The sequence below is a fragment of the Phoxinus phoxinus genome (genome assembly GCF_949152265.1).
Source record: "Phoxinus phoxinus genome assembly, chromosome: 5".
NCBI lineage: Eukaryota > Metazoa > Chordata > Actinopteri > Cypriniformes > Leuciscidae > Phoxinus > Phoxinus phoxinus.
This window is the reverse complement of record NC_136880.1, coordinates 24,759,372-24,770,514: the sequence shown is the minus strand read 5'-3', so window position 1 is coordinate 24,770,514 and position 11,143 is coordinate 24,759,372. Positions and strand designations below refer to the sequence as shown.

Below are 11,143 nucleotides of genomic sequence, written 5' to 3'. Positions count from 1 at the left end.
TAAAAGTGGGAACACAATTTATTTTCATTCAACAACAGCATATCTCATCATAGCTGACTACTTCTTCAACTTCTGGGAAGTAGACTGTCTCACAGACACCAGGTCAACCACAGAGATACTAGTTAAGTTACAGGCCCATTTTTGCATGACACGGGATCCCAGGCACAGTGTACAGCTCAGAAGAATTCAGACCGTTCAGCAAAGCTTGGGAATTCAGGCATGAAACATCATCTCCAGCATATACACAAAGCAACGGCGAAGCTGAGTCTGCGGTAAAGATGGACAAACAGCTGATGGAAAAGGCAAATAGAGCAAAGACTGGTCCATATCTAGCTATTCTAGAAGACAGGGATACACCATCACAGGGATTCAATGCCAGTCCTGCACAAAGACTCATGAGCAGAAAAACTTAAATATTACTGCCAAAACATGATAGCCTCCTGCTGTCAGGTGTTGTACACACATAACATGCAGTAAAAGATCTTAGACCTCTTCAGGAAGTAGAACAAGTAACACAGAACATACTGGAGACACCAGCAAATGTGATAAGAATGCCCAGGATCACTGTCAAGCTGGAAATGAACTGTTTTAAGGAGAAATCAGAAACATCTCAGGACTGCCTGAGAGCAGACACACAAAACATGAGTGTCAAGACTGAACAGACTAATCATAAGATTCATCTGAATGAAGGACATTCAAAGACAGTACCAGAGATACGCACAACACACACATACACAATGCACACAACATTCAGATAACAGCAACAGTGTTGTGACAACCAGATGTGGCAGAATAGTCAAGAGACCAACACACTTGAATGATTTTATTTAAATCTGTTTAATTGTTCTAATGACACCTAAGAGCTACATTATACAGATATATGATGTAGTTATTCCATACTGTGCCTATAGAACTGTTTTTAAAAAAGGAGGATGTTACAATATGTTATGGTTGAATTGAGAGTTCTGTTTGTGACGTCATTAAGTTGCGCAAGCACGTGAAGTAAAGTGGAAGTACTGAGAAGCATGTGGTTGTGAGATTCCTTATTGTCAAAAACAAGAAGGATTGACAGAGTGAACCAAGCAATATCCTGTGTGCGGAAATGTGGTGGCGAAGGACACAATAGAGCCTATCCCTCCAGCCGAGATGAAGAAGGGTTTCTACAGCCCTTACTTAACGCAGTGGTCTATGATGACCAGTCCTAGATCTGTGAGTTCGTGAATCGGGCCCTGCAGGACCTGTAAAAATCAGTCAGATAAGAGTACAATCCATTTCCCAACCCCTTGTGTTGAAAATGAAAATAGAAATTTGATATGGATCATGAGGGATTTATCATTCAAAGGTAGGATTATTTTGTCAAAACCCAAGGGACTATCTTATTTAGTGTATCCTGCGAAAGTTCCACTGAACTTGATTGGATCGTTGTGGTTTGCTGTAGCTGTGATCTCAAATGAGTGACAAGTTGTCCCTACCTTAAACCCATCATCAGTTGTTTTAATTGATGATTACGAGGGCATGTGACTTAAATAAAATGAATGATGTGCACGCATAAACCATTCATAATAAATAGCCTACTGCAATATTCCATTCAAAAAATACGAATTTTCCATTTTGATTTTACTTTGCAACATTCAAAGTAAAAGGTGAAAACAGCGAGTGCAGATGCTCTTCTTTTGCAAGAGGACCAGGGGGTGGCCAAAAACTGTAATCAAAATAAACCATGAGCCTCTGACCTAAACATCTGCAAATGTGCTCAGTGCTTATAGCAGGATCACACAGTTCGACAGCTGGTTTCTACCCACCAACAGCTCAAGATTGCACTGGCAAATCTCTGGGACAGGGCATACTTAAATGGACCAATAGTGCCCTCTCATGGTCATCCAACGAACATTGACTCAGACACTGTGTTGAATGAACAGAAAATGTAAAAGATTTCAAGATAAACTCTAGACGAAATTATAGTTTTAACAAGGACATCAGTAAAATAAGGCAGTTAGCCAAGTCTTCACTCACCGCTTATATTGCTTTGGAAAACAAGCATCATGTCCTCGCTTGAATGTTAAGTGTTACATGTTAAAATGTTAAGTTACACATATGCCCATAACTGCATATCACATAGCGACAACTTAAAACCAAGAAACATAACCTTTAATATACAAGATTTCCCAGCAACCACATTTTTTAGACTGTTATCGCAGTATTAATTTGAGTCACTGTGCATTTTAGTGTTTCTAAGCTTAATACATTACAAATATAGGCCTATCGTGTATTCAGATACATAATGCTTACATTTGTCAGACAGATCTTTTTTTTAAAATACTATCTAAAAAATTGCCAGTAGGACTCGAGCAGTATTCAATTCAAGTTCCAAGAGGTCCGGTCTCTATATTACCTTCCCAGCAGAGGTCTAAAGGTCCCACACTTTAACTTGGCACAAACCTTTAGTCAAACGGTCAGTAATCTGTACGACAGATACAAATAATTGTATTTGCTGCATTCTCCTTTTCTGCAGTTTTAGCAAAAGTATCTATTTTGCTGCTGATGCGTGTCTTCTACAGTTGTCAAAATAACCACATCATCTGCAGCTCTTAATGTGGCGCTTTACATCTTTAGCGAGAGAGAGAGACAACGAGCAGGGAACGGAAAGGGCTTGAATTATGCACATTTGGCTCTAGATAAAAAAAATATATAAGAGGATGTAGCATAAACGACCCTGAGCGCTTGTGGCATGTACCGCTCTGTTGTTTTGATGCACGGCTCACTTTAAACCGAAAAAATGGCGCAATTATGTCCCACGGTCCAGATGGATCCAAGTCTACCATTTGAATTCCACTACTTTAGAGTAATTGTAAAATTCAAGTAAACACCTTAAACAATCATTAGGATGAAATTGAGGAGATCAACTTATTCACAAAGACATTTTATTTCAAACTGCGCACAAATGATGTTGTACTGCCAACTGTAGAGCTGATGTTGATGTGCTCCACGAGTACTGGTTTGGCCATGGCAGGTCTTCACACGTGCACTACTGGGGGAAACAAACGGATAAATGGTTAGAACTTACATCAAGCAGCAACTGACTGGAAATCTGTGATAAGTCTGCTGCATTTTAATATGGAAGATACGGCATTAATTTACATATGATGTGAGGAATAGGAGTCATCTAGCACATAAAAGACAGTCAAGAAAATATTTAAAATAATTTAACACTGGGAAAAAACTTAGATTAATGCATTTAAATATTCAGAGACTTTTCAGCCAGATACATTAAATATTGTAACTTGATAATTTCTTCCCACACAAAACCTATGCACACAATATACTCTTTTTTTTTGCTGAAAGTGTTATTTTCTTTCCCTTTTAAAATACAACAAATCGAGGTGATTAATACATTTACAGCAGTGAATGATGTATAATACCTAGCGAAGCCTCCTGGCCTCTCTTTCAGACTCCAGAAGTGTCAGAACATCTCCTTCTCTTACTGGGCCCTTCACGTTCCTGATAATGGATCTGTTGCTGTCATCCATGAACTCAACGCGCACCTATGGAAACACAATATTTTAAGTCTTATGAGTGTGGATAAAAACTTATTTAAAAATAACTATTACATACAAAAGTTGACAGTTTTTTTTTTATCCAACTACAATATACATTATCTAGATCTTACAAGAAATGACCAACAACGAGAATTTAACAAAATTAAAAAGCATTTTCGCATAACGCGTCATACTGATTACAACAGTTTCAATATTTACTAAATTGATCACGAAATTTTACTACAAGCTACAAGCAATGATAAAAGCAATGATTGTTTTACAAGCAAAAAATTTACTTTAGAATACAAGGCAACTCAACATGCACATCACAAATCTAAAAGTTTTTCCAATGAATTCGCTAATCATATTCCACATGTAACGTTAACGTTACGTTAACAGAGCATGAGTTCACGTTAATTCTGAACTCACCTGGGTACACTGTCCCTGGGAGCCGGTTCTTCCCAGCACTTTTGTAACCTGTAATAAAGATACACAATTAAAGGCAAATATAACTGACATTATTAAACGGCACATGTGGTGGAAACGACAATTGAGATCCAAACTGCTGGATTGCAGGATGCTAATGCTAACTTAAGGCCTCACGACAAACACCGCTATAGTATTGCGAGAAGATTTTAAGATCATTAAAGGCTACCGTTTCCCAAAAATAATTTAAATTGTATACTTTTCATCTTACAAGTATTAAATAGCATAATTCAAAGATAAATATTCAATAAACATTTTTTTTCTTACTCTAGCGAGCTTGATGGGCTGCACGCGGCTGGCATCCATGATTTCAGCTTCGTTCGGAAAGGAAGTCACGTGGTCTCGACGGCTTTTATGTACCCACAATAAATTGCATATTTTCAATTTATCGAGTTTTATTACATGTTACATTTTGAAATTATTGTTAAAAATTGAAACAGACCAAAAAAATTGACTTTATATTAATAAAATATGGGTTTGCAGTTATAACAACTCTATTTCTGGTTCCGGAATCATAGGGGGGGGGGGGGGGGGGGGACTTTTATACTGCAGATTCAGGACCAGCTGTATGTGGGCTACAATTACAGAAATCACATATAATAAGAAGACTTCTGAAGATACTGTGGTCTTTGATTATGTCAGTACAATTATTTTTAAATGCTAATAGAAAATTTAGATTTTGGTCTATACATTTTTTTTAAAGTAAGGGTATGTAAAATCTGTTTTATAAACTAATTATAAACTGACCAAAGGTTTGTGTAGAGGTGTCATGCAAAAAAAAAAAAAAAAAAAAAAAAAAAAAAAGTGACAGTAAAAAGTGGAATTGTTTTTATTTTTTATTATTAAAATCTCTTTCCTTTTTAAATAGGCTACATTTCTTTGAATCTTTCATCTGTGGTTATTAAATAGGCTAAATAAAGTCAAAATAATATCTTAATGTATTTTGAAATGTCAAAAATTCAGCCCCCCACACCCTAAAACCAGAATAGATACCTATTACCTTACATTTATATTACATTTACTTTAGTTGCACAAAAATAGCCCCCCCCCCCCCCCCCCCCCCGGCTTTTTCATTTTCGATAAGTTTAATTAAAAAAGAAATGCAAAAATTCTTAAACCATTTTCTTTCCTGAAAGTTATTTGCATGCTTTGTATTGTTGATTAAAAGCAATGTAAATAAAAAATTTATGTGAGCATTTAATAACCTTAGTATCCTTGCAACTGCTATTTACCCTTTGCCATTCCTCCTCTAAGGACTCAATCCTTAAATCACTGCACTAATCCTCATGACTGTATTTTTAACTCTGATGAGGACAGAAAGAACAGCAATGGGATTATGGCATCAGTGAGGTGGGGCAAATCCCAACTCTTGATCTTCAGTTGAGCCGAAACAAATACAGTTGCTTTTTCTTTCTGTCTTTTTAGCTATATTGCAAACTCTAAATGGAGCAGTGGAATATGTTTTCTCCATCTGTCTGAACATTTATTTGACGCTTCGAACCAATGCACAGTTTAAAGGAAAGTGGGACGTGTTGGAATGTAGAATCTGCCTTTTTCTGTTTTTATTTCTAACAAGAAGTTTTTTTTTGTTACATTTATTTCTACATCTTTCAGTTTTATAACATTTTTCCACATTCGTCATCATTTAAGTGACCGTAATAATGGATCAACCAAGAAGACATCTTAAAACTCTGAAAAAGAGACGTTCAAGTCTATTTGCAAGTGTCAAACTTAATGCCAGTTTTACGCAGAGTATAGAGGAAGAAGACAGTGCCTTTCCTTTTTCACAAGACAGCTCTGTGAAACCTTGGACGTCGATGGACAACCTTGACACTCCATCACCTCAGGCAAGTGACAAAAGAGATCAAGAAAAGAGGAAAGGCAGTGAGACAGAAGCAGCAAAGATGCCACACCGCCATTCAACTGTGATCAATGTAAATATAGGTGGGAAAGTCTTTACCATTCCCAAGCACCTGGCTATCAAATACCCTAAAACCAGAATAGGCCGCTTAGCCCTGTGTAAAGATCCCGTCAAGCAGCTAACACTCTGCGATGACTATTGTGTGCTCACTAACGAGTTTTTCTTTGACCGAGATCCTACTTTCTTCCACTACATCTTCCACTTTTATTGTAGCAATGTGTTATGGGTAATGGAGAGTCTTTGCCCTGTCAATTTTGAGGAGGAAATGAAGTTTTGGGGCCTGCACTTGAGGGACAGTCCCCGCTGTTGCCGCATTCTCTACGAGGAGAAAATAGACGAGATAAGAGACCAGCTGAAAGTGAACAGGGAGCTTATGGCGGAAATTGAGCCTCAGCACAGTGAGGAGGGCTTCAAGTCAATGTTTTTGGGTGGTATCCGTAAGATGCTATGGGACCTAATGGAGAACCCATACTCCTCGATGACTGCTAAGGCTTTTGCTGTGTTCTCCAGCCTCTTTGTGCTCATCTCCATAGTAGCGATGACTCTAAATACTGTAAGCGAACTGAAAGGTTATAAAATCTATGGAAGAACCTATATGGAGTGTGTGGAGATCACCTCAATTCTCTTCTTCACCTTTGAGTACTTCCTTCGCCTGCTGACAACTTGTGACGTCAAGCATTTTTTGAAGAGTGCACTTAATTTTGTAGACTTAGTGGCTGTCATGCCTTACTTTATCCAGCTGGTATTTGAGGCTTTTGCTAACCAAGAAGATATCAACGTTCAAGATGACCTGAGAACCATGGCGAGGGTTAGCAAAATTAGCAAAGTGCTTAAAGTTGTCAAACTCATGCGCATCTTTCGCATTTTGAAACTGGCGAGGCACTCGACAGGGATGCGGGCATTTGGCTTCACTATTCGGCAGTGTTTTGAACAGGTCTGCTGTCTGTTTCTGTTCATTATCATGGGGATCTTCACCTTCTCTGCCCTAATGCACTCAGTGGAGCAGGATGCTGTAGGAACACCTTTTAGCAGTATCCCAGATGCCTGGTGGTGGGCAGCGGTGAGTATGTCTTCACAATTAGCTACAGTATGATTCTTATATTGATACAAATGGCCAAAATTATGTGGACATCCAAATGGACGAACACATTTTGGGACACTTTTTCCAAGTAATCCCCAATCACACTGAATTGACCCATGTGTTAACTAAGCAAATTGTCTTAAAACCATGCTATTATTAGGATGTTGCTGCTATATTAGCTTCATCTGTTCTGGGAATGCTTTCAACTCAATGTTAGAACATGGATGTGGGGATTTACTCTCATCCAGAAACAAGAGCATCGGTGAGGTCAGACACTGATGTGGGAAGATGGAGTGGGCTCACAGGGGACCAATGGTGATTAGGTTTGGGCTTTGCACTGGTCAGTCTTTCACACCAGACCAGTGTTGTTATTATTATCTAAAACTAAAACAATAAACAATAGTTTTTGGTAATTGAAACAAAGTTAAAATACAATGTAAATGTTAGTTGAAAAATGAAAATTAGAAATGTTACCTTGCCAACAAACTGAAATAAGTTTAAGTACTAGTTAGTAAGTAATATTAAGAAAACAATAAAAATGGCAAAAGCACATAACACAATTACTCAAATTAAACTAAAAATAAAATGACAACAGAGCATTTAAAATATAAAATAAAGCTAATTCAAAATATTAATAAATAGGCCTAATAATGCTAAATCAACATTGGACTCAATAAACAGTTTCATTCATTTCTGAAGTTCTTTGGTATGCCCCATTTTACAAAAATAAATTAATAATAATTCTCTCAGGAGACTGTATGGCTGTATTTTTGATTTACTGAAAATATACAAACCTAATTTGATTGGGTTGTCCACGTTTAGATTCAAAATTTTCACAGCTTACATAGACATAACTTTGATGCTCAAATATTAAGTGGGCATCATTATGTGTGTTTTTTAGTATTATCACTTGCGTGTGAATGGTTATTTTAAAATTATTGTTATTATTATCATCATTTGCTGTGGCTGCCTGTGTTATCCCTCTATCCTCTTTAAATTGTTAGTCCTTATCCTCTGGCAGCTGTGTTTAATCTTATATAATACCTTGTAATGCCGCTCAATTGGAGGCATCCATGCTGATTGGAAAAGTTAGATTAGTTTAGAACTTCCTGGAGGCTTACTAAGTATTATACTTGACTTGCATGCAAAATTTTGACTTTAATCACCCAACTGATAAACTGACATGGAAACATAACTCTCTTTATATTCTTTCCTTTTCATTTAGATAAAGCTGGTCTTTGTTGTGTATTTTGCAGTGTTCTGGTCCTCAAGCAATATATAAATAGACACATTTTTTTTATGCTGTTACAGGTGAGCATCTCTACGGTGGGCTATGGAGATGTGGTGCCCATATCGTACTCTGGTCGAGTGGTGGCCTTCGGGTGCATATCTTTCGGCATTATTTTGAATGGAATGCCAATCTCCATCCTATTTAACAAGTTTTCTGACTATTACGCCAAGCTGAAGGCCCAGGAGTGCACTAACACCGCAGTCCAGCGTGGATTGAACCTCAAGAAAAGATTTCAAAAGAAATTTGAGAACTGCTTTGAACCTCTAGCTGAGGAGACTGATGAGGACAATAGACATCACATCGGCCAGTGTCATCACTGAATGTCCTCGTCATCCACCCTGCCTTCACTGCCCTTGAACAGACAGCTCAGGTTCCCAGCCTGCCTTGAATTAAATAGGGATTTAAAAGATGGGTGAACGCCAGGTTAAAGAAAATTAAGCCATTAGCTTTAAGATGGCTTACAAATGGCATGTCGCTTAAGATCTTTGGTGAACTACTTTGTGCTAGTTTTTTTAGCAGTATCTATTCAGTTGTCAAATAATTTCAGGCATCAAGTGGATTCAAATAAATTTTTATTACAGACTGCAAACTATTATTTGTATCATCAACACAATCTGTGTTCAAACGATTTAAAGGAATGGTTCACTTAAAAATGAAAATGGTGTCATCATTTACTCACCTTAAAGTTGTTTCAAACCTGTATGAATTTCTGTCTTCTGTTGAACACAAAGGAAGATATTTTGAAGAATGTCTGTAACCAGACAGTTGATGGACCCCATTGACTTCCATTCCATTTTTTTTCTATATGAAAGTCAATGGGGTAAATCATCTGTCTTGGTTAACAACATTCTTCAAAATATCTTCCTTTGTGTTCAGCAGAAAAAAGAAAGGAAGTGGAAAGCTCTGTACATATAAATACAGACAAGAATCCTGAGATTCTGCAGATTTTTCTTCCTCAATTAAAACATAAAGGATTTCAGAGGATCAAGTGAGACTTATGTGGCCTTCAGACACCTTTGGTATATTTAGAGTGTTGCTTTCACAATGTTTCTGTATAGGTGAAGTGCATTTGGAAACCATGACATTTCTCAACAAAATTAATTTATGAACATTGTATTTGTATATACTCCAGTAAGCACTTTGTCACCCTTTCAGATTAGCCCAACTCACATTTGAACTGTTTTTGGAATGTCTGAAGGGTGATTTCCTCTTTTGTTTCATTATAATAATTGTTTATAAGACTGTATCTGCAGAGCCATACGATTACAAGAATCCTTCCCTCAGTATAATCTTATATCCATAATAGCCTACATCATATTATCATCATCATGCATGTCAAACTTCTATTCTGAAACTTTTACATTATGATTCACCTTTGCTCTGCATTAAACAACATACTCCTGCAACTTGCATATATTAAAAAACGAATCATGCGTATGAAAACGGTTTCTTTAAGAGAGAACTAGTTCACTGTATGTATGTCGCTACATAAATAATTGAATACAATCATTAATAAAAAGCTTTAGGCTCCCTGATGCAAAAGAGACCAATAGGCCTAACATCTTTTGTATTTAGCCCATGCACAATGCAAATCTCAGAGGAGTTGCTTTCCTTTGGCTTATTATAAAAGGCTTTGTTTGTATTGGTTTCAGAGTTTTCCCATGAACATCTTCATTTTTTTTGTCGTCTTTGAAAACAATGTAAGTGCTAAGCGAGCACGTAAGCTACCGTCAGTGAGAAGTCAAGTCATCTGACTTCATGTCTAACAGGATTTTAGGATCAAGAGGACTCATGATGCCAATGTGTTGAGAGAAATGTTCAACTTCAATTAAGGGAATGTAAAGACAAGAGCCCTTGACAGCTGCATGTTTGTGGCTTTTGTTGTACGGGAAAGATCAGCCTTTGCCACGTACAGCAGGCATTTACTGCATAACGGTCAATTATGGGATCATGAATTCAGACTGGAATAACTAATGTATTTGTTTGTTATTTATGTTCAACCCAACTGAGCTTATCCCAACTGCAACTTTTAAAACAAATAAATGATCAATCATTCAATAAACTGACCTGTAACCATATTTATTTGCAAGATGTTTACTTTTTGAAGATGTTGATGCGTGGTGCAGATGAGGGAAGATGCCCACAGTGGCAATTTCCTGTTGTATTGAAACATTTAAAGATACAATTCCCTTTGTGGACATCTTCCCTCATCTTCCCACTGTTACAAAATAAATTATAAATAACGTTTTAATTCAAAACATTATAAAATGATTAAATCGTGTTAATTATTTCTCTAATATAATCCATTGTCCCATAGTGAATATGTTTGGAAATGTGTGTCTAATTCACACTTTGTGTCTAATTTATTTAATTCAATTATTAAATAATAACTAGCCTACATTCATTATAATAATTATTTAACAAAAACAAGAAGAAGAAACACATGCAACAACATTCCACTAGGGGGCTTCTGTCCCATTCACTTCAAAATAAAAACAACATACTTTTTTACCCTAGCAATCTAAATTAAATGTGTCCACAAATCCTCTATCAACAAATAGACATTTAATATCCAGCATATATTACATTCATAAATCACTATTATCCAAGAACAGAAAATTAGATTAGAACTGTTCAAATGGAATAAATCTCACAAATGTCAGTGTTTAGATAAATAGTCAAGATTAATAAGAGCTTAACCATTAAATAAATGTGTTTAGATGACATTTAGTGATATTCAGGGCGGAGGCATCTTACCCATCTTCCCCTAATATAAAATGTTCATTGACGTATTTCTATAAACTCATAAAAGAGATATTATATGAAAA

The 11,143-nt window shown here is 36.6% G+C and overlaps 2 protein-coding genes across 3 annotated transcripts; one reads left to right on the top strand and one right to left on the bottom strand.

The window, feature by feature from the left end:
* Window positions 1-2,904: 2,904 nt before the first annotated feature.
* On the bottom strand, window positions 2,905-4,536 carry rps28 (ribosomal protein S28). 2 transcript variants are annotated; one of them, XM_079612724.1, is made up of 4 exons: window positions 4,290-4,536; window positions 3,966-4,013; window positions 3,420-3,542; window positions 2,905-3,028 (listed from the first exon to the last, which is right to left on the bottom strand). In XM_079612724.1, exons 1-3 carry the CDS (start codon window positions 4,326-4,328, stop codon window positions 3,420-3,422), a joined length of 210 nt encoding a protein of 69 aa, XP_079468850.1. In that variant the 5' UTR covers window positions 4,329-4,536; the 3' UTR covers window positions 2,905-3,028. The 2 variants fall into 2 exon arrangements, with proteins under 2 accessions (XP_079468850.1, XP_079468851.1); XM_079612725.1 differs by having other exon boundaries at window positions 2,905-3,025; window positions 4,290-4,358.
* Window positions 4,537-5,400: 864 nt separating this feature from the next.
* LOC306998186 (potassium voltage-gated channel subfamily V member 2) lies at window positions 5,401-10,392 on the top strand. The gene is made up of 2 exons (XM_079612057.1): window positions 5,401-7,003; window positions 8,336-10,392. Exons 1-2 carry the CDS (start codon window positions 5,684-5,686, stop codon window positions 8,633-8,635), a joined length of 1,620 nt encoding a protein of 539 aa, XP_079468183.1. The 5' UTR covers window positions 5,401-5,683; the 3' UTR covers window positions 8,636-10,392.
* Window positions 10,393-11,143: the final 751 nt, after the last annotated feature.

What these genes read in the sequence shown, in the direction of transcription:
- rps28 (XM_079612724.1), bottom strand. Translation starts at nt 4,328, where the DNA reads ATGGATGCCAGCCGCGTGCAGCCCATCAAGCTCGCTAGA. An exon ending in AGCCCATCAAGCTCGCTAGA is followed by an intron (nt 4,014 to 4,289) that starts GTAAGAAAAAAA and finishes TCTTTATTACAG; the next exon opens with GTTACAAAAGTGCTGGGAAG. An exon ending in CCCAGGGACAGTGTACCCAG is followed by an intron (nt 3,543 to 3,965) that starts GTGAGTTCAGAA and finishes GTGTTTCCATAG; the next exon opens with GTGCGCGTTGAGTTCATGGA.
- LOC306998186 (XM_079612057.1), top strand. Translation starts at nt 5,684, where the DNA reads ATGGATCAACCAAGAAGACATCTTAAAACTCTGAAAAAGAGACGTTCA. An exon ending in ATGCCTGGTGGTGGGCAGCG is followed by an intron (nt 7,004 to 8,335) that starts GTGAGTATGTCT and finishes ATGCTGTTACAG; the next exon opens with GTGAGCATCTCTACGGTGGG.